The sequence below is a fragment of the Nomascus leucogenys genome, chromosome 12 (genome assembly GCF_006542625.1).
Source record: "Nomascus leucogenys isolate Asia chromosome 12, Asia_NLE_v1, whole genome shotgun sequence".
NCBI classification, from domain to species: Eukaryota; Metazoa; Chordata; class Mammalia; order Primates; family Hylobatidae; genus Nomascus; species Nomascus leucogenys.
Genome location: NC_044392.1, coordinates 44,374,029 through 44,395,885, shown reverse-complemented (window position 1 = coordinate 44,395,885; position 21,857 = coordinate 44,374,029). Strand labels below are relative to the sequence as shown.

General features: G+C 51.7%; 2 protein-coding genes across 6 annotated transcripts in view; one reads left to right on the top strand and one right to left on the bottom strand.

The window, feature by feature from the left end:
* PRCC (proline rich mitotic checkpoint control factor) overlaps window positions 1-3,844 on the top strand; it is a 34,043-nt gene extending 30,199 nt beyond the window's left edge. For all 3 annotated transcript variants that reach the window (XM_030824178.1, XM_030824177.1, XM_003259472.4), the window contains 2 exons: window positions 299-364; window positions 3,402-3,844. In XM_030824178.1, coding sequence (XP_030680038.1) covers window positions 299-364; window positions 3,402-3,488 — 153 coding nt within the window. In that variant the 3' untranslated portion in view covers window positions 3,489-3,844. The remainder of the gene's footprint in view (window positions 1-298; window positions 365-3,401) is intronic.
* Window positions 3,845-9,277: 5,433 nt separating this feature from the next.
* On the bottom strand, window positions 9,278-20,025 carry SH2D2A (SH2 domain containing 2A). Of its 3 annotated transcripts, none has more exons than XM_003259481.2 (9): window positions 19,852-20,025; window positions 19,187-19,275; window positions 18,215-18,399; window positions 17,383-17,502; window positions 17,026-17,194; window positions 12,706-12,852; window positions 12,247-12,534; window positions 10,209-10,379; window positions 9,278-9,607 (listed from the first exon to the last, which is right to left on the bottom strand). In XM_003259481.2, exons 1-8 carry the CDS (start codon window positions 19,883-19,885, stop codon window positions 10,212-10,214), a joined length of 1,200 nt encoding a protein of 399 aa, XP_003259529.2. In that variant the 5' UTR covers window positions 19,886-20,025; the 3' UTR covers window positions 9,278-9,607; window positions 10,209-10,211. The 3 variants fall into 3 exon arrangements, with proteins under 3 accessions (XP_003259529.2, XP_003259527.2, XP_003259528.2); XM_003259479.2 differs by having other exon boundaries at window positions 17,383-17,472; XM_003259480.2 differs by having other exon boundaries at window positions 17,383-17,472; window positions 19,187-19,244.
* Between the last annotated feature and the right edge of the window lie 1,832 nt (window positions 20,026-21,857).

The following is a 21,857-nucleotide window of genomic DNA, read 5'->3' as shown; positions in this document are numbered from 1 at the left end:
GTGGGGTGGGATTACCAAAGACTCAGAAGACAGTCCTGACCTCAAAGCATTTCCAGTCTAGTGGAGGATATTAGCAGCATATTTCAGGCAAGTGTTCTGAGCTGGGTTTTTTGTATAATGGCTTTAATAAAAATAAAGGCTTTGTAAGTACATAGAGGCAAAAACAGCTCCAACTTTTCTCCCCCAGGATTTGGGCTGTGGAATTGGCTTCTCAGTCCCTAACACCACACCATCTGGGCACATGAGAAACTTCTGCTTTCATCCTGTGGATTAATGAATATGTTTTCTTCTCTTGCAGAAGAAAGGTGAGCAGCCAACCGGCCAGCAGCGGCGGAAACACCAGATTACATATCTTATTCATCAGGTGAGAGACAGCTGAGGGCTCTGGCTTAGGCAAGATCTCTGTAAATCTGGGAATTTGAAGGCTGAGATACGAGTTAGAAGCCCAGATGCCAGGTTCAGCAGGCATCCTCTCCTGTTCTCAGAGCGGCCACTAGGAGGGGATACATCCTTCAGAATTATCCTGCTCTACTTCAGTCTCAATGCAGATAAGATTCAGGTGCAGGTGCTTGGAATAAAACTCTTTTAAGTGAAAACCCAGATATCCAAAACATAATGTAAGAGGAGAGTGAAATGGTTTATCATAGGGTTCTTTTAAATAACAAGTTTCTCTAGTAATTTAAAAAACTTAAAAAAAAAATTGATTCACCAACTTGGCCAAACATCCACCTGATGAAGAGGTTGGTTTTATATTCTTCACTTCTGTGGCAGGGAACATCAACACAAATAATTCAGAATTACAGGTAATCCAAAAATGTCTTTTGAAACTGGAATATGTCTTGGTATTTATTTAATATGACTGGGCAGCTTTCAAATACAGTTGACCCTTGACTAACACAGAGGGTTAGGGATGCCATCACCCTAAACAGTAAAAAATCTGTGTATAACTTTTTTTTTTTTCATTTTTGGAGACAGGGTCTTACTCTGTCACCCAGGCTGGAGTGCGGTGGTACAATCACAGCTTACTGCAGCTGCCGTCTCCTGGGCTCAAATGATCCTCCTACCTCAGTCTCCTAAGTAGCTGGGACCACAGGTGTGTGCCATCACACCCAGCTAATTTAACAATTTTTTTTTGTAGAGATAGGATCTTCCTGTGTAGCCCAGGCTATGTGTATAATTTTCGATTCCCCTAACAGCTAACTACTAATTGCTTACTGTTGACCAGAATCCTTACTGATAACACATATTTTGTATTTTGCAAAATGTGCTGGGTTGTCACACCTGCTGGCATAGCTGCAGCGATAGCAACAACTTCACAAATTTCCTTTTTTTTTTTTTTTTTGAGACGGAGTCTCGCTCTGTTGCCAGGCTGGAGTGCAGTGGCGCAATTCCTTTTCTTTTTTCACAGTGATCCTTATGCTAGATTCATTTATCTTGAAGTGGCAGGCAACTGCAGCTGCAGACCCTAGTCTATGGAACGTACCAAACAAGTCACATTTTTCTTGTAATGTCATGACTTTTCTCTGCTGCTTGGGAGCACTTCAGCATGACTAGCAGCACTTCGTATGGGTTCCATGGTGTTAAGATTTATGGGCTGGGTACGGTGACTCACGCCTGTAATCCCAGCATTTTTGGAGGCTGAGGCGGGCGGATCACGAGGTCAGGAATTTGAGACCAGCCTGACCAACATGGTGAAACCCCGTCTCTACTAAAAATACAAAAAATTAGCCGGGTGTGGTGCCTGTAATTCCATCTACTCAGGAGGCTGAGGCAGGAGCATCGCTTGAACCCGGGAGGCGGAGGTTGCAGTGAGCTGAGATCGCGCCACTGCACTCCAGCCTGGGCGAGACTCCATCTCAAAAAAAAAAAAAAAAAAAGATTTATGATATTGTACGCAATGAAAAACACACAAGAACTGAGATAGCACATTTTACTGTGATATGCAACATACTAGAGAGACAAGCAGCTCCCGTGGAAATGATTAGCATTACATGGTGTTTTAAGCAGGTACAATACTTGAGCTCACTGCAATAGCAATAAGAGGTGGCTGTGAAATGATGACACTAGTACAGTGTGTACTACAGTGAATTTTATGCAGTTAGGATTTAATGCTTCATCTTTATATTTGTTTATGTTTCTCTTGACTACAAATGGCACCATGTATGATCTGTATTTGTGTGTGTACATTTTGATAAATTTTAACTTTCTATAGATTTGTGTATATTTTATGGTAGTAATGATAAAAATAGACTAGTACCTACATATATTTTATGCATTCACAACATACCTTTTTCTTAATTTTTTTAGTATTTCTAAGTTACACAGTTTGTTTGTGTTTTCAAGTTGTCACGAATTTCCAAAAAAAGTTCTAATATATTAAATATTTATTAGAAAAAGATCCATGTATGAGTGGACCTGTGCTGCTCAAACTCGTGTTAAGGGTCGACTGTATTTAGTCATTAAATATCTTTTTAAGACTTACTGAACTAAATGGTGTCAAAGATGCAGACATGAATAAGACCCTTTCCTGGCCTCTTTCCTGGGAAGTGTACATTCTGGTTGGTGATTTCATGGCAAATCTTGCTTTCATTGTTTTTGTCATATTTTCACCTTCCTTTCAGGAACTCCTTTGTACTCTTTCCCTGTCTTGTGGTTTGTAGGGAAAGGATTTGAGAGTAGGATATTATTTAAACTCAATCTCTTAACCCCCACCCCAAATTCCAAAGGAGATGAGCAGGCATCAGATAACTTTTGAGGGGTCTTGAGAATCCCCTTTCTAGGGTGGTACTTCTACATTCCAGAATGTGATATAGAGCCAGGAGTTGTTGAGATCAGAAGAAAGAAGTCATTCTTGTACCTCTCAGTTTTTCACAGCTTCAGTCATTACTTTAAAATCCTTTGAATTTCTAAGGTACCACACACTGTATTCAACACAACTGCAAAACTGTATCTGCAGGCTAAGCAGTTGTTTGTTGGCGTTCTGTTTTGACGGGTCCAAGCCTTTGAGACTGTCCTCTCCTACTCTGCCGGTTGGGTGTCTAAGAGAGCTGATTTTCTTCCTGTCTAAGAGAGCTGATTTTCTTCCTTTTAGATGCTAAATTCTAGTTTTCATTTGCCCATTTCCTATTTCAGCTTTTGAGTTTTAATTCTACTAGAGGAAGCACCAGGATTCTTGAGTCATTATTCTGCTTAAACCTTGATAACTGTCCAAAGAAATGATTTTTCTTTGCTTTCTTGGGGCCTTCCCCTTTTACTTCGATAAGTCTTTCAAGGGGTTTGCAGTTCCCCCATAATCGTGTTGGTAGGAGAAAGATTTTAAATTGGGAAGCTCACAGAGGCAAGAGGACAGTGTTTCTCAGAATTCCAGTTTGACCCTCCCCTACCCTTCTTCCTTGCCACAGGCCAAGGAGCGGGAGCTGGAACTGAAGAACACCTGGTCAGAGAACAAGCTCAGCCGCCGTCAGACCCAAGCCAAATATGGATTCTAGGGCTCTGGAACTGATGCTCCCAGGATCTCCTGCCAGCCCAGCTGGCCTGGCCCCCAGCTTCACCTCTGGGACCCCAGCTTCTCTAAGCCCAGGATCTCTTTCCCCAAGGACCCAGCCCTCGCCTCTGCGAGAATGAACATATTTGATAGATTTTTCTTAACAAATTAGAAAATTCAGCTCCTTTCTGTCCTGGAGCTAGCAAAGACTTGTGTGATGCCTCCGAAGGGGCTCTGAGTTCTGGGATGGGAGTTTTGCTCTCTGTCAGGTGTGATGAAATGTTGAACCCTCCCCACCACCACTTTTTTTTTTTTTAAACCAGGGATGTCTGTTGAAATAAAACATTCAGTCTGACAAACGTTGCCTGCCCTGTCCCTGGATTTGTGTTTACCTTGTGTAAAGCACCTTCCAAATGATCTTGAGCTGCCTGATTGCTTTGCTATTTTTCCTTTCTATCCACCATCTAGCTGGGTTTGTGGCCATTGAAAACCTTAGAAATGGTATGCACAACTTTATATGAGGCGGGATGATTTTCAGAGAGGCCTGTGATCCCAAATATGTATTGCTAATCTCAGGTACCTCTGGAGACTGGGTGAAGTCAGGAGGTTTTTTCTGTAGCACAAAATAGTGTCAGGCATAAAAATCCTATCCAGCAGGAGGTAAAGTGGCAAAATCCCTGTCCCTAAAGATGATTCAGATTGACACTGGTAGTCATTGGTCTGGATCAGTTTGGAAGCTTCATATTGAACTTGGGCGATAGAGAGATACCCTTGGAGACTTCCAGAGCCCTAGCCTTTGTGGAAGAAAGGAGGTACAGGGTCTGTAGACTCCAATTATCTGTAAGGCACTGTGACGCCCAGAAGTGGCAAGATAGATGGGATGATTCCAAAAACAATTTGCAAATCATACTGCAAACCACTACTGAAAAATACGGCTAAGGGTACCAGGATTCCAGTAGGGCTTAGCTGCTGTGGTTTCCTGCAGGAAAGTAGCGTTGAGGAAACTGCTGCAAGAGAGCATTGGATGTCAGGTGGAGGAGCTGTTGACCAGAAATAGATGCTTGAGTGTACTGTTGCAGGAAAACACTGGGAAGAATTAGTGTTTGGCAGTCCTGGTGACAGAGAGGGGAGGCTAAGGCCATAGGGGCATTTGAGGTATGTGGTGGGGACCTGGGGATGGGAAGGAAGAGGCAGAAGTTAGGAACCTCACCAAGCTTCTGGTTTTGTGTGCTGGGGTAAGTTGAGGAGTCTGTTTCTCATTAAGTACAGAGAGGGTTTCATCACTTACAGGAAAAGCACCCGCTTATCTGAAATCTGACCTACTTTGGGCTGGAGCCAGACCGGGTTCCTGCATCCCACAGGGACACTCAGGCTGTAGTTGTCCAGATCCGTGCATCCAGCCAAGACTTCAGCAAGGAGCTTCAACCCTACCATGCTCCCAGTGTTCACAGAGGCAGTGGGGGTCAGGGCTGAGATCTGCCCCTCTGGGGCATCACAGGTGGTGAGGTGTGCTCAGCAGGGCCTAAAATCTTAGGTTCCAATGAGTCCAGTGCTTCCTTTCTTATATCCAGTATGCTACAGATGCAGCCCGGCCCATATGAGTCGCCACACTCCTGGGATTCAGTAATTCAACTTTCTCATTTTAGGGGCTGCGTCATGTTGTAGCTGGAAGTGCTCTGGGCTGGGAGGCAGAAGATGCTGAGAGGGAGACTCCCAGATCTTCTGGAAATGGACAGAATTGGGCTAGATATCCCTAAGGGTCCTCTTGCCTCCCACTTCCTTCAGTTCACTCAAGAGTCTTAAGCCACATTTTTTTTAAAGCCACTTTTTAGTCCTACCAAAGATGGCATTTTATTTGGTGGTTGGAATTTCCTGGTCACTGAGAAATAATCAACAATTAGAAAACGGATAGACTTTATTTGGGAGGGCTTCCTGGAGGTGGTAGCCTCAAGTTCTGATGAACAGAAGACAGAGACAGGAATGAGGGAGAAATAAGAGTGATAACTGGTTAAAATTAGCATGGCAGCAACAGCCAAGGGGCAGAAGGAGAAAGGTGTGAAGGCCTTGGTCAGAAATGGATCCAATTAGCCCTGGAAGATGTTGGTGGGGCCAGGGCAAAGCTGGATGTGCAATGTCACATTGAGCAGAACAGTGGAGCTGGAGAAGCTGAGGTCTACGAGGATCAGACTTAGAACCCTCACACAGATGATGCGGTTGTCGTAATGAGGGTGTTTCAGTGCCTCTGCAACGCTGCTGGCCCCTTCGGAGGGGCCCAGCCACATCTCCACTCTAGCTGGGGTGCTGAGCTCGCTGTCCAAGAAGCCCCAATGTATGGAGGAGTTGTTAAAGTTCAGTGGGGCCTGGGGGAAGTGGCAAGGATGCTGGAACACTCTGGGCTGCGTGCTCCTGTCTGCCCCTTTTTACCCCTTTCCCTCTAGGTTCAGCTTTCTTTTTCTTTTTTCTTTTTTTTTTTTTGAGATGGAGTCTCGCTCTGTCGCCCAGGCTGGAGTGCAGTGGTGCGATCTCGGCTTACTGCAACCTCCGCCTTCCGGGTTCAAGCGATTCTCCTGGGTAGCTGGGATCACAGGTGCCCGCCACCATGCTCGGCTAATTTTTTTGTATTTTTAGTTTCACCACATTGGCCAGGCTGGTCTCGAATTCCTGACCTCAGGTGACCCACCTGCCTCGGCCTCCCAAAGTGTTGGGATTATAGGCATGAGCCACCGTGCCCATCGCGACCGGCCTAAGTTCAGCTTTCTTTCAAGTGAGGACTCAGTCATGACCAGCCCCGCCCCTCCCTGAGTGGGTTCATGGGATGTGATGTTACTCTTCAGTCCCCCTGAGAAGCCCCTGAGCCAGAGTTACAGATCACCTTACTGAGACTGTGCTGCATTAGTTGAGGGGGCAGATAGGATGAAAGGGGCAGCTCAAGGGAGGCTGGAGCAGGAAAGAGCCATCAGGGTAAGGTGTGGAGCTGAAGGGGCAGGCGCTGGAGGACAAAGCTGGACCCTGTAGTGGGAGCAATGCTCTCTGCTCACAGCAAGGTCTTCCATGTGCTGTGACAGGGTGAGAGGCTGCCCTTTCACAGATCTAAGAGTGGGCTCAGCCAGAGAGGCTCTGCCTGGAGGAGGCAGGAGGAGGGATGGAATGACCACGGGAAGACTGTCGGTGAGAAATGCCCTCCCCCTCCTGGCATGTGGAGTCTCGCTCAGCATAATCGCCCCAGTTCCCTTTTCCTGTACAAGTTACTCAACTTCTCCCTCCTGAGGTCTCACCGCAGCCCCAGGCCTCACCTTGGAGTAAAGTCAGCAGGACTGTGCAGGGGTGCCCCTCGTGAGGGGGAGGGAGGTTCCACCACCTTGGTCTTCAGGGCTGGGCCTGCAGCTGTGGCCCTCAGCAAGACTGGGACCTTATCCTTTAGCCTAGGAGGGGCCGCGGGGTATTAAGAGGAACACTGGGTTGGGATGACAAGATCTGGTCCCTGGGCCTGACTGCCTTTGGCTCCCTGTCACCTCCCCTCTCTAGACCTCAGTTTCCTCTTTAGTTGAGCCAAACACTCTGTCATCAAGGGTCTCTAAAGTCCCTTCTAGCCCCAGCAGTATTGCTTTTCAAAGCCCTTCACTTGCATGGTCTCATTTGTGTGCAATGAGACCCTGTGTGCAAATGAGGCATTATCTCCATGCATAAGGAATGGAGGGAGGAGTGGCACAGAAAAAGGGTTCCCCTGCTGAAGGTTGCACAACTAGTTAGCACAGGGCCACAACAGACCCAGGGCTCTTGATGCCATAGCTTCATCTGAGCTCCACCACCCCTTTGGTGTGTCCACCCCATGCTCTGTGGAGCCGCAGAAGGAAGAAGAGGGTCCCTAGGTCCTGCTCTGCCCCTGGCTTTGCTCCTGCCCCTGTTCTGCTCCAGGCTTTCTCCTCCAGAAACACCAAGTGGGTCACTAGGCACTTCTGGTCCCCTCCCCACACCTGCCCATTCTGTTATACCCCAAAGTCTGGGGAAATCTATTTTCTGACTTTCTGATTTCTGTCTCTTGCTGTACAATAAATATGCCACTCTTTTCTGCCTCCTCCCCTGCCCCAAGGAATGAGCCACGAGGTAACTGACTCCCTGCGTCTAATCTGAGACCTTTCTGGCACTTTGAGCCTCCTCTCTGATTTCAGCATAGCCATCTGCTCCTCCCTCCCTGCCCCTTTGCCTCCCTCCCCACCTCTCCTCTTGCTCAGGAGGACATTTAGATCTGAGGTCTAAACAAAGGGAAGTGGAACTCCAACTCTGTTGACTCAGCAACCATATTTCTTCTTAAGCTGATTAGCACTGGAGTAGAAAGGAGGGGAATTGGCCAGTCACTGGAGCTGGCGCCTGGGCCAGGCTGGGGGTGGTGTGGTGGTGGCAGTGCCCAGGCCTCGGGACTGTGGCTTAAGGAAAGGGTCTGCAAGGTTCCTGTGCCTCAGTAGATACAGGGGCCCTGACTGGCGCTGATTGCCTGGACTAGACTCTTGTAGAAATGAGTGTGAAAAGAACAGGCTGCACAGATGGGACCACAGGAGTCCCCAGGCCTGGGCAGCTCTGGAGGGGCTGTCTCTGCTCTGAGCCCTGAGGATGATCCAGGGGCAGACACAGCCCTGCCTTAGAAAGCCCCCTGTCTGGCTGGGCATGGTGGCTCACGCCTGTAATCTCAGCACTTGGGGAGGCTGTGACAGGAATATAGCTTGAGGCCAGGGGTTTGAGACCAGCTCTGGCAACATAGTGAGACCCTGTCTCTATGATTTTTTTTTTCCCCAGGACGGAGTCTTGCTCTGTCACCCAGGCTGGAGTACAGTGGTGCGATCTTGGCTCTCTGCAACCTCCGCCTCCCGTGTTCACACAATCCTCCTGCCTCAGCCTCCCGAGTAGCTGGGATTACAGGCATGTGCCACCACGCCCGGCTGACTTTTGTATTTTTAGTAGAGATGGATGGGGCTTCACCAAATTGGCCAGGCTGTTCTCGAACTCCTGACCTCAGGTGATCTGCCCACCTTGGCCTCCCAAAGTGCTGGGATTGCAGGCGTGAGCTACCACGCCCAGCCAAAAAAAAAAATTTTTTTTTTTTAAATTAGCGCTGGGCTTGGTGGTGGGCACCTGTAGTCCCAGCAACTTGGGAGGCTAAGGCTGCAGTGAGCTATGATCGTGCCACTATACTCCAGCCTGGGCAAAGGGCGAGACCCTGTCTAAAAAAAAAAAAAAGAAAGTCCCCAGTCTGAGACAAAAGTAAGACTCAGGGCATATGCCAGAGCCCCAGAGTGTAGAGCTTTGCACGGGAACAGGAGGCTGGCTCTGAATTGGGTCTGGGCAGAGAAGGGAGAAGCAAGAGGGATAGGGGAGAGAATGGGGTCCTGATTGAGGCAAAGGGCCTAAGCCCACGAGGCTAGGAAGATGAGAGGCCTGGAGCCAGTTCCGAGGGGATTCCTGTCCTCTAAGGGGCTCACACACACATCTTCCTCCTCCCCAGTCCTGTACTTGGCAGGGGGGTTGCAGAGGAGGTGAAGGGGCTGTCCCTCAACTGCGCACCTCTCTGCCCCTCTTTATGCCTCAGGTGGTGCAGCCACCCCTATGTCCCTGGCTGTCTACTCAACCCATCCCAGCCAGAGAAGGAATACTTTGCAGAGGTCTGTGTCCCTGGCCTTGGTGTCTGTCAATCCTCAAGCCCCTCCACCCTCACTGCAGTGGCAGTTCAACTCCTTGTCTTCCACAGTATGAGAGAGAGAAAGTCAGAGACAGAAACAGAAGGAGCCTGGAGGACTTGAATCCCTGTAGGGGAAGGCAGTTGGTGATGATTTATTAGCCAGACAAGAATCAACAAACAAGTTCTAACATCTGTTCTCACCAAACCATTCCTCAGACAACAGCAGCATTGGACCAGGGCCCAGACTCAAAAGGCTCAGAGGGCCAAGGAAATTAGACTCCAAGAGGAGAAACCAGGACAGTGGGAGCCAACAGGGCCCTCCTTGCACACTTCTTTGCTGTCTTAGATCACCAAGCACTGAGCCATTGGATTCTTGGGATCTCTTAGGAGGGAGCAGGCTCCGCATTTGCTTCTCTGACCTCCAGGCTTCTTTGTTAGGGGTCAGGCCAGACCTGTCAGGGGGACAGAGTTAAGCCAGGATCCACAGGAGGGGACCCAGCAAGCACCCAGGCCTCCATGCAATAGAACTCTGGAAAGTGGCCAGATTTCCTGTTTGAGGAAATCTCTGATGTTTCCTATGGACTTGAGTTTGTGGATGTGTGGTAAGGAACAGAGCACTAAACAGGGAATCAGGAAGCCTGGTTCTAGTCCTTGACCTTGGCCAAGTCACTGTCCCTCTCAGGCTATGTTTTCTTTTCCGCATAGTGAGGGAGTTGAATTTGATCAGTAAGGACAAATATAATGCTGCTCATCCTCCCGCTCTTACCCGTGGCAGACATCACTAATCAATCAAGTGCTTTTTTTCTGCTGAGTTCAGATATGACCTTAACATCCTCTCCAATGCAGCACTCTAGGCAGCCACGACCAATGGATTGGAGTTGGCATGCAAGATGACACCTCTTTGCCATCCTTGCAATAGATGATGGCTGAGCTCCTTTCCAGCTTTGAACACCTATGTTTTATTCCATCCACATTTCCCGAGAAGGGTGCCAAGTGTGTGTGAAGGTCTCTGGACCTGATGCTCCAAGTTATCCTCACCAAGCTCAGACTTACCGCCTACTGAGGAGGCCCAAGGGGGAGCCATGCCTGTCCTCTGTCCTGAAGCACCTGTCTAGAAAGATTGTGGGGGAGGGTGTTTCTCCAGGCGGGTGGGGGCTGGTGGGGCAGGGGAGGGCCTTGCCCAATCACAGAGTTCTCAGAATGCAGCTGGGAGCCACCTGTATTCTGCAGAGAGAAGGACAGTTCTAGGTTACACCCTCTACCCTCTGCCTCCTAGGTGTACTTGCAGTCTCAAGACATCTGATCTGAACAGACTTTGGCTTCCAGAGAGGGTATCTAAACTCCTCTCATTCATTAATTCAACAAACATCTCCTGAGCATCTGCTCTGTGCCAGGCACTGGGCTGGGTGCTTTGGAAACAGATGGGTAAGTCCCAGCCCCTCCCTTCAGGGAACTCACACTCTAAACTAGGGAAGAGACAGAGAGAAGGAGATGGGAGGAGATGGATGTCTCAGATGATCAGTGGCATGGCAGGTGTGTGTAAGGCACAGGGAGTGGCCTCTGTGGCTTCTGAGAAGGGAAAGCTGGTCTTGAAGGATGATTAGAAAGTTGCCAGGCAGCGGGAGGATGAGGTTGCAGGAAGTTGCTATAGGCAGAGATACTGGCGGGTGCAAACCCCAGGAGGCTTGAAACCACTTGGTGAGTTTAGAGAAATGTGAATCATTCTAGGAGAATGGGAGCGGCTGGTGGTGAGGCTAAGGAGGTGAGACCCCCCACCCCGACCCAAGTCTAGAGTGCATCATGGGCCAGGCAGCTGCTTCAGCAAGACCATTCTGGCTTCTTTGGTGCAGAGTGGATCAGAAGTGGCAAGAATGGTGGTTAGGAAACCAGTTAAGAAGCTCTTGGGAGCCAGGTGAGGTGGCTCGAGCCTGTAATCTCAGCTGAGGTGGGAGGATCACTTGTGCCTAGGAGTTCAAGTTTGCAGTGAGCTATGATTATGCCACAGCACTCCAGCCTGGGTGACAAAGCCAGACCCCAATGATGGGGGCTGGAGCTGGGGGAAGGAAAAATATACTTAGGAAGAGATCCAGCAGGAATGAGTGGCTTATTGGGGGAGTGAAGAGGGAGCAGTGCTGAGGGAGCCCTGGGATTCTGGCTTGGCTAGCTGGGTAGCTGGAGAGTTAGCAATCAGGACAGTGAACATGGGACTGAGCTGTTTGGAGGGCAAGGGTGAGATCAGTGTTGGCCGTGTTGAGTTTGAGGGGCTGAGGGATGCTGGGGGTAACTGACCAGAAGCTTGGAGAAAAGTTTGGAGGGAGATATGGACAGGCGACATTAGCTCTAGGATAGCAGACGTTGGCAGGGGTGTGGGTGAGTGCGAGCAGGCTCAGGCTGAGCAGGGAGCCTGGGGCACCAGCAGGGAGGGAGGATGGGGAAGGGTCTGAGGATGGAGGCTGGGGAAGGGCTTTGGGAGGGCCGCAGAGGCCGAGGGAGAGGGTGAGATGGCAGCTGGGGCTAACCCATGGCATGAGGTACTGACTTGAAGGGTAGGCAAGAAGACTTAGGGCTGGGGAGAAGGAAGAGGGAGACAGGCAGTACACAGAAGCAGGCTGGAAGAGTAGAGTCCCCCTCCCCTGAGCTCACTGAGATGACATAAGGGAACCCAAGTGCTCTTTTTCTCCAGGACAGCAGGGCCGTGAAGGCCAAGGGAGAGAGCCAGAGAGGCATGGGGTGGGGTCAGCCCCAGGTGCGTCTGAAGAGGGCCTGCAGGACAAGATGGACGCAGATCAAAAAAGCCTCGATGCGGGAGGTGGAGGGGACCCTGCTTGGGGGCCTCTGTTTTCTCTGTGAGGTAGGAGGGCATGGGGGCTTGACAAAGATGAGGTCTGAGTGACTCTGGGGAGAAGAGGGGGCAGTCTCTGGGCCTGGAGAAGGGAGGCTGGCGCCTGGATCATTCCGTCCTTCCCACGTCACCTCACACCTCTGCCCCTTACCCTGCCCCAGGCATCCACTCTGAACACCTTCTTCACCTTCCCCCATCTACCTACAGGGAGACCTTCTTGCACCCACCTTTCCCTGCATACCCATTTACCTGGCCTCCTGGGACAGGCCTGGACTGGCTCTTCCGTAGGACAGGGTGCCCAAGGGTGGCGGGTAGGCCCTCATCTTCCACTTCCACATAGATGTTGCTGGGGGCTTCCCCAGGGCTGCCCCGGCCCATGGCATAGAAAGCTATGGGTTCATCAGGCTCGTTGTAGATAGGATTGGAGGGCTTGGGGGGTGGGGCCGGGCGGCGGTGTGGAACAGGGCTTGTGTAGACTTCTGGGGGCAGCTGAGGTTTGGCGCGGATGGGAGGCTTGGGCCTGAGCAGCTGGGAGGGCTGGGAGAGAAGGGAAGGCCAGGGAGGAGTGGGGTGAAGGAGGCAGTGTTAAAGGCCGAGCCTAACTCCCAGCCTGAGCCTCTGCTCCTGCTAGGCCCCTCCTCCTCCCCCGCTGCCTGCACCCCCTCGCAGGCCTGTCCTCCCACTCCCTCAGCCCCTCCAGCCCAATACCTCCTTCTCCCCAGCCCCCTCTTTCTGCATTGGGACTGGGGCTTGCCCCTGTTTGACAATTGGGCTGTACTGGGGGTTTGGGTCCTGGCTTTTGCTTCCAAAATTTGATTCTTCGGTCCTCAGGGAAAGTCCTGCAGGCTCAGGAGTCTGCTGGGAAAGAAGGATGTCTGAGGGACTCGGTGGAGCGTTGGGGAGGGGGAGGTGATCAGGAGGACAAAATAATCCAGTCTAAGTGGAGGATGGGGGAAGGGAGAGGGGCACAGAAATTTGGCCTGGGCTGGGTTCCCTGGATGAGGAAGAGGGGGTGGTGACGGCAAGGAGACCCAGGGTTGGATGGAGGCAGTGGTAAGCTATGGTCACAGGCCATATCTAGCATTAAAGTTTTTCTTTTTTGAGATAGAGTCTCGCTCTGTTGCCCAGGCTGAAGTGTAGTGGTGCAGTCTCAGCTCACTGCAGCCTTGACCTCCTGGGCTCAAGCTGTCCTCTTGCCTCAGCCTCCCAAGTAGCTGGGACTACAGGCACGTGCCACCACACCGGCTAATTGTGTTTTCATTTCTTGTAGAGATGAGGTCTCATTATGTTGCCCAGGCTTGGTCTTGAACTCTTGGGCTCAAGTGATCCTCCCACCTCAGCCTTCCTGCGTCTTAGGATTACAGGCGTGAGCCATCACACTTGGCTGCATTAAACTTAATTTCATCTGGAACACAGGGCCAGGCCAGATTCCATTTGTGCCTGTGGTTGTGAAAATGCAACATGGCTTTACACGTCTTTAGCTGAAAAATTATTGGCATGGGGACCAATCTCCATGACAGCTGTGCTTGTGTTTATTTCTGTACTGCTGGTTAATTTATGGCAATATAAGCTAAATTTTTTTTTTTTTTTGAGACCAAGTCTCATTCTGTCATCCAGGCTGGAGGGCAGTGGCGCAATCTCGCCTCACTGCAACCTCCGCCTCCTGGGTTCAAGACATTCTCCTGCCTCAGCCTCCCAAGTAGCTGGGATTACAGGCCCCCACCACCACATCCCAGCTAATGTTTGTATTTTTTAGTAGAGACGGGGTTTTGCCATGTCGGCCAGTCTGGTCTCGAAATCCTGACCTCAGGTGATCCGCCACTTTGGCCTCCCAAAGTGCTGGGATTACTGGTGTGAGCCACTGCGCCCGGCCATAAGCTAAAATTTTTAAGGGCAGAGACCACCTCAGGAGAGAGGAGCCCCATGTGGGATGGTTCCATCTCACAGAGGGTCTGCTTTTAGCTCCGTGTTAGCCCTTGGTCCATGAATGCTGTCCCCATGCCTGCTGCCACTGTAGGCTAAGGTCACAGGGCTTTTCCCGTGCTCCTGCAATCCACCAAGTGCACGTCTCTATCGGGAGGTGAACTGCAGGTGCACTGTGGAAACCAAAGAATTCTTTTTCCTGCCCTAACCCCCTCCTCTCTCAGCATCTCCTTCCTGAATAAAAAGTAGCACCTCCACCCTGCTGCCGAAACAGCCCCTTAGGAGTCAGCCTAGATGCCTCCACCTCCTTCCTCTTGACATGAAATCAAACACAAGTCCTGCTCCTTCCACTGTCTAAATATTGTTCACATTTGAGTACTTTTCTCCATTCACATGGCCAGCACCCTAGTTCAGGCCTCCTGACTCCTCCCCCTGCATCGTCTTGCCCTTCCAACCCACTCTCCAGTCTTCGAGCAGAGCAATCTTACAGAAACTCCCCTAGCAATCCTTGGGTGGCCGCCCATTGCCCCAGGATAAGTCAGACTCCTGAGAGCTTGAGTGACAAGACTCTGTGTGATCTCAGACTTCTACAGCTCTGCCTTCAGCCTTCTCAGGTCAGGCTGGCTCCTCCTCACCCCCAGACTTCCCTACGCCCTGTGAATCTCAGGTCTCTGCCTGTTCCTCACAGAAAAGGCAGTGACCACAGGCACTGTCCCCACTTGTTTTAACTGACCCAAATCAAGTTCTGTGAAACTCTTCTTGTCTAGGGCACCAATGACCTCCTCTCTGTCAAACCCAGTGTCAATTCCACCCTCTGCCCTCACCCGCCTTCACTCACTTTCTTCGCTTGGCTTCCAGAGCATCACACTCTTCTGGCTTTTCTCCTCTTTCTGAGCGCTCTGCTCAGTTTTCTTTGTCGGTTCCCCCTCATTTCTGCAAACTCTAAATGCTGGAGACTTGGGCTTCATTTCCTTCCCACCTACACTGACTTCTGAGTGAGATTTCTCCCCTCCTAAAGGTTTTAGAGTCCATCTAAGTGCTGGTGACTCTCAATATTTGTCTGCAGCCCATCCCTTTGTCCCAGTCCCCAGACTCTGAATTCCAGCTGCCTACTTGACATCTCCATGCTGAACTGCACGTGTAGAAAACAGAACTCCTGATCACCCACCCGCTGCCTGGATGTGTTCCTCCTAGAACTTTTCTCATCTCAGTCAATGACAAGTCCATCTTTTCACACTCCTCAACCAATCCCACAAAAACCCAGCAGCTCCACCTTCTAAGGAGACCCAGCCTTCACCCTCCTCATGCCTCCTGGAGGCACCCACCTCTGCTACCCTGACCCAGGCTGCCATCATTTCATGTGAAATATTGCCCCTCCCGAAACTTGCCAGGCCATGTCACCCCTCAGCTTGTAACTCTCCAGTGCCACCTCGTCTCGCTCAGAATAAAACTTCAAATGCATACAAGAGTCTACAGGGCCCCCCTCCCTCACCCCTCTGATCTCATCTCCTATCTCTCTATCCCTCAGTCACTGGATCCACCCATGCTAGCTTCCTCTCTGCTCCCATCATTCCTCAGACACACCAAGTCTCCTCCTGCCTCAGGGCCTTTGCACCTGCTGTGCCTGCTGCCAAGACTGCTTTTCCTCTAGTTACCTGCATGGCTGTTCTCCTATTTCATACAGGCCTCTATTCAGATGTCCGCTTACCCGAGTGGCCTTTCCTGACACCCTGTGTAGAACAGCCCCAACCCTGTCACTCTTCAACAATATTTCACATGAAATGACGGCAGCCTGGGCCAGTGTAGCAGAGGCAGGTGCCTCCAGGAGGCATGAGGAGGGTGGAGGCTGGGTCTGCTTAGAAGGTGGAGCTGGTGGAGCTGTTTGATTTTCTTGTCAGTGTGTACTCATCATTACTAGACAGACTCTGTCTTCTTTGCTTGTTATCCATATTACTCACTCGTCTGTCTCCTCCTTCTAGAATGGAAACTCTTGAAGGCGGAGATATTCAGGTCATTTATGTTCACTCCTGTTTTTCCAGTGCCCAGAAGGTTGCGTGGCACACAACACTGCCAGAACTTGTGCACCGCTCAAGTGGTGGTCCCTCAGCACTGCCTGAACTTGTGCACCGCTCAAGTGGTGGTCCCTCAGCACTGCCTGAACTTGTGCACCGCTCAAGTGGTGGTCCCTCAGCACTGCCTGAACTTGTGCACCGCTGCCTGCTAGGCTAAATGGTACCCTGTATTTCTTCTTGAATCATACTCTCCACACTGGATTTCTATTACTTGTCCATTTTTGCTGCTGGAAAGTAGGCTTTGTGAGTTTGAGACCCATCTGTCTGTCTTGTTCGTGGGTCTGTTCTCAGGGCTTGCCAGCAGTTGGTAGACCCTAAGTACTCCGTAAATATCTCTTACATTAAAAAACAAATGACTAGGCTGGGCGCAGTGTCTCACGCCTGTAATCCCAGCTACTCAGGGGTCCCATTCAGGAGACCCCCGCATCCTCCCCTGGCCTCATCCTGGAAGGGCAGCCTGCAGGGGCTGCTACTGCAGCAACAGGGATGGGAAAGTAAGTAGTTGGACTTCCCGATTTCAGAAGTCAAAGCTGAAAATACCAGGTGGAAAATACCAGCATTCGAGGCCTTAGGGACAGGAGGATAATGGGGCCTAGAGGGGGGAAGCTGACTCAGGAGGCTGAGGCAGGAGAATTACTTGAAGCCGGGAGGTGGAGTTTGCAGGGAGAGAAGATCGCGCCACTGCACTCCAGCCTGCGCGACAGAGCGAGACTCTGTCTAAAACAGAGCAAAACAAAATAAAAAACAAAACCCCAAATCACTCTGTGTGCCCCTGGTCTCTCCTTGCCCCTCTGACTCCCTGTGGCTGGGCTGGTCTCTTAAGGACGCCCCCACCCCGCCAACCCAGCACTCATATTTCTCGAAGGGCCTGCCACCCTCCCACGAAGATGAAGATGCCTGGGTAAGGGAGGCATGCCCGAGTGGTGTTTCGGGATGAGAAAGTGCCTGGTGCGGCGTCCTGCGCCTGGGCTCTGAGCGGGAGGGTCGCTGGCCCGAGACCCTGGGCTCTCTGGTCAGAGTCTGGGGCGCGTACCTGGCGGGCGAGGGGCTCGGTGAGCGTCTCCCCGTAGGGGCTGAGCGGGTGCGCCGTGTAGTGCCGCAGCAGGTCCTGCAGCCGCGCGTGGGCGCTGTCCTCGCCCAGCACCACGTGGCGCCCGTCCCCGAGCTGGGCCAGCAGGAAGTGGCGGCAGCAAGTCCGGCTCCTGGAGGGCGCCGTTAGGGATCAGACTATCTCCCGCTCCTCGGCCAGGGTCACCAGCGCGAGGCGTGATCCCCACCTTCAGCAGCCCGGGGAACGAGCCAAGAGCCCGGCTCCTGACGGGATCACACCCAAGCCCCGCCCCTCCCGAGTCCCGCCTTCTGTCGCCCGCCGCGGGGCCTCGCCCCTCACCTGTAAGTCAGCACGAAGGTCACCGCGCTCTCGCTGAACCGCACCAAGTAGCATCCCTGAGGCTTGGGCTCCAGCAGCCTCTCTGCCTCCCTATGGGTGACGGAGAGAGGGGGCCGAACCCTGCTCTGACACTTCCAGCCTTGCCTCTGTCTCCCCGGCTCTCACGAGGAGCCTCTACCCCCAAGCAAGCATGCTGGAGCGGCTAGAGAAAGGCTAGGGTTGAGATAGGGAGAGAGAGCATGTGGGCGCTGCTCTCCCGCTGCAGAGACTAGGCGTGGACAGGGGCCAGGGGTCCCATTCAGGAGACCCCCGCATCCTCCCCTGGCCTCATCCTGGAAGGGCAGCCTGCAGGGGCTGCTACTGCAGCAACAGGGATGGGAAAGTAGTTGGACTTCCAGATTTCAGAAGTCAAAGTTGAACTGAGGAGGTGAACAAAGAGATAGGAAGAAATGAGGCTGAGAAATGGAGAAGGGAGGATCTGCAAGGGTGGAAGAAGAGAGTGCTGGGAGATAAAGATGGAGTAAGCCTGGAGGAAGACAGAGATGGAAAATACCAGCATTCGAGGCCTTAGGGACAGGAGGATAATGGGGCCTAGAGAGGGGAAGCTGAGGTACACAGAGGGCTGGACTGGAGCCTCTCCAATGATCTCCCCTGGAGAGATGCCTCAGTGAAAGGCTTGGAAAACTCTGGGAGTGGGGGCCTGGAGTGGGCGCCTCCATCTACTCCAGACTAGTACAAGTGGGAGCCTTCATCTATTCTTGGCAGGTGGCAGGACCCAGACCCAGGACTTGCCCTGCCCCTGTCTGGGCCAATTTCCTCCTCCATGACTCACCTCCGGGTGATGAAGCCATGGAACCAGGCAGGGGCTGCCCCGTGCTGCAGGAGCCAGTGGGCCTGGGTCTTCTGGAACCAAGCCCGGGTCTCTGCCTGCAGGGACAGGCTTCCTTCTCCAGGCACCTCCTCTGCTCTCTCAGCATTCCCTGGGTTGGAGGCAGCCTCCGGAGCCTGGGGAGATGCCTGAAACAGGGAAGAGTTCAAGGAGGGGGAAGCAGCATAATGAGTGGGCCTTCTCCTGACTTTGATCCACCTGCCACCTTCTTTTCCTCATACCCAGCCTCTCCTTTCTATTTTAGGGTACAATTGCCCAGAAAGTCCTTCCTAAAGTCTAACTTAAATCCCTTTTTCAGCTCCAGCTGTTCTGGCTTCCAGAGACTCTCCTTCCTCTGCCTTCTGGGTCCTGAGGGCTTTTAATCCAGCAGCAGTGAGCTGTCACACTGTGCTCTAGGAGGGGCGGGAAAGGCAGCACAGCCTTCCAGATGGACAGAGTCATTCCCTGGCCTGGAGGATGAAGAAACATGATGCGGGATGTCACCCTAGAGGCCAGAATGAGGGAGGGCTTACTTCATAATATGAGGGACTGACCTAGTTCGCAGGGAAAATTATTGACTGGGCAGAAGAGAAGGGCTGAGACAGGAATGTGGAATGCACTGGGCAAATGAAGGTCACTGACACAGAGTGCAGATGCCTGCTTCTGGGACTCAGTGCGCTGCACCCTGGTCACCTGTAGACTCAGCCTGAACTTCCCAAGGGCCTAGGAGCAGCAAGGGAGTAAGTGGGCAACTCAGCGCATGCAGGAGGTACTCCTCATTTTCGTTCTCTCCCTCTGTGCCCCAGCCCGTTGGCAGACCCGGATCATTCCTGCCTTCTCTTGGAGTGGCCTTTGTCCATCTGCAAGTCCTTCCCCAAGGGTGGGTGGGAGAGATGAGGGAGCTGCACCACCCTGCCGCCCCAGGTTTCCACTCACTGCAGTGTAGCCCAGGTTCCAGCAGCTCCTGCGGGTCATGTCTGTGATCTGGAAGGTGCTGAAGGTTGGGATGGGGGCTTCGTGACTCCCTGTGAGCAGAAAGAGGGCTGCCGGGGTTTCTCAGAGAGGAACTATGTCTGTCTCTGCCTCCCATCCCTCCCAGGCTCAGGGGACCTGGAGGGCTAGGACAGTCTTAACAACAGGAAAAAAGCAGAAGTGCAGCAGGGGAGTTTCTCAGGCATGAGGATAAGTAGCCAAGGCGGCATGGGGGGCTAATACTGCCATAGGAGGTTGTGAGGGACACCAGGTGCCTAGAAGGAGAGGCTGGGAGTCAGGCTGGCCTTCGGATGGTCAAGGAGGCAGATCACTTCAGGGCAGGCCCTTCTTCTGGTCCGGATCTTCTGCTTCCTCCTCCCTTCATCCTCCTGCTCCCTCCTCTCTCCTCTCTGAGAAGCCCTCAACAAACCCTGTCACCTTTATCCTCAGGGATGATTGGGCACGGAGACCCTGGCAGGGTTGTGGTCGCCCTGCCAGTCAGCCCTGCCAGCTCTGGCTTAGAGTGGGGCCCCTCATCCCTGAAGTGGGAGCTCAAGCCCAGGAGGGAGGGCAGGGGGATGGGGGTCTTTGTGCCCCCTCCCACCCATATCCTCCAACTTTACACTTACCTTGGGGACATATCTGGGCCAGGGGGAACTCCATGGGGGCAGCCTCACAAGGGATCCTAGAGCAGGGTGTGTGTATGTGGTCCGGAAAGGTGTGCACAGTCAGCAACTCATCATCTCTCCTCTCACCCTGGCCCCGGGGGCAGGAAATGTCACCTTACCCACAGCCTTAGTTCTGGCAGAGGACTCACGTCATGGAAAGCCTTAAGAGGATTGTCCCACCCCCGGAAGCCACGCAGCTGTAGATAGCGGTGGTATAGTGGTGGGGGGTATCTGTGTCACTCTGTGTTTAGGTGTTAGGAAGCCCTTACTGCTGCCTGACCTTCATCCCTCCAGATTCTTTCTCTGCTCCCTCACCCCAAACTAGAACTTCCCTTTCTCTCTCTCTGTCTCTCATCTCTCTTGGCTTCTATTTCTTTTTTTTTTTTTTTTTTTTTTTGTTGAGACGGAGTCTCGCTCTGTCGCCCAGGCTGGAGTGCAGTGGCGCAATCTCGGCTCACTGCAAGCTCCGCCTCCCGGGTTCACGCCATTCCCCTGCCTCAGCCTCTCCGAGTAGCTGGGACTACAGGCGCCCACCACCACGCCCGGCTAATTTTTTTTTTGTATTTTTAGTAGAGACGGGGTTTTACCGTGGTCTCGATCTCCTGACCTCGTGATCCACCCGCCTCGGCCTCCCAAAGTGCTGGGATTACAAGCGTGAGCCACCATGCCCGGCCCTATTTCTTTCTCTCTGGAAAATCTCCCACTCTGCCTCTTGGCCTGTTCTGAGCAGTGGGAATGGGGATGTCACCCTCAAGGATAAGCCACACAAGGTGCTTATGGATGATGCTTTGAGGAGACATGAGGAAGGGAGGGGGCAGGGCTGCAACAGGAAGGATGTGGGTCAGACTTCTGGAAGGACTTTTTGAGGACATGTGAAAACTATGAGTCTGGGCATGGTGGCTCATGCCTGTAATCCCAGTACTTTGGGAGGCTCAGGCGAGAGAATTACTTGAGCCCAGGAGTTCATGATCAGCCCTGGGCAACATAGTGAGAGCCCATCTCTATTTTTAAAAAAATAATAATAATAAAAAAGAAATCTATGAGACAAGGGGTTAGAGAGGAGGGGGCCTGGCTTCCATCATTCAGCAGATAATGGAGCTGAGTTAGGGCAAAACCAGGCAATCCTGGAGGAAGGAAAGAGAATTCCTCCAGCTAAGCAGGTCATCATTAGTATCAACACTATCAGCAGTTGTCATTAATAACATCAGTGTTGACATCTTTTTTATTTTTATTTTTTGAGACAGAGTCTAGCTTTGTCGCCCAGGCTGGACTGCAGTGGCACAATCTCAGCTCACTGCAACTTCCGCCTCCCAGGTTCAAGGGATTCTTGTGCCTCAGCCTCCCGAGTAGCTGGGATTACAGGCTTGCGCCACCACACCTGGCTAATGTTTGTATTTTTAGTAGAGACGGGGTTTCACCATGTTGGCCAGGCTGGTCTTGAACTCCTGGCCTCAAGTGATCCACCCACCTCGGCCTCCCAAAGTGTTGGAATCACAGGCGTGAGCCACAGCCCTGGCCAGTGCTGATGTCTTAAACTTTCAATGTGCTTAGACTTCCCACCAACCAAAGGACCAACCCCATTTCTCTCTGAATTGATCTTCACAAACTAAGAAGGGGACAGGAACATTATCCCCATTTACCAGAAGCTCAGAGGAGTGCCTTGGCCAGGGTCTTTCAGTGTCTGAGAAGTTGGTGTGAGTGCTGGGACTAGAAGCTAGACTTCCTTTCACTAATTTCACTGTGATTTAGGCCAAAGGTTCATGACTATGTGCTATGCACTGTTCTCGGTACTGAGAACCCAGAGAGGAAAAAAAAAAACTGTTTCAAGATGTCAGGTGGGGGAGATGGACTTGCCAAGACTTACTGTTTTTTAAAAAATTATGTACTTTTTTTTACTTCTAAAAACATGCTCTAAATTTTTAATAATTTTAGGGGTACAGTTGGGTTTTGGTTACATGGATAAGTTA

Bases quoted from the DNA above. Each gene is read 5' to 3' on its own strand.
- SH2D2A (XM_003259481.2), bottom strand. From the start codon at position 19,885: ATGGAGTTCCCCCTGGCCCAGATATGTCCCCAAG. The intron at 18,400-19,186 runs GTGAGTGGAAAC...TCCCTGTTTCAG, and splicing joins GGAACCTGGGCTACACTGCA to GCATCTCCCCAGGCTCCGGA. The intron at 12,535-12,705 runs GTATTGGGCTGG...CTTCTCTCCCAG, and splicing joins AGGGGGCTGGGGAGAAGGAG to CCCTCCCAGCTGCTCAGGCC.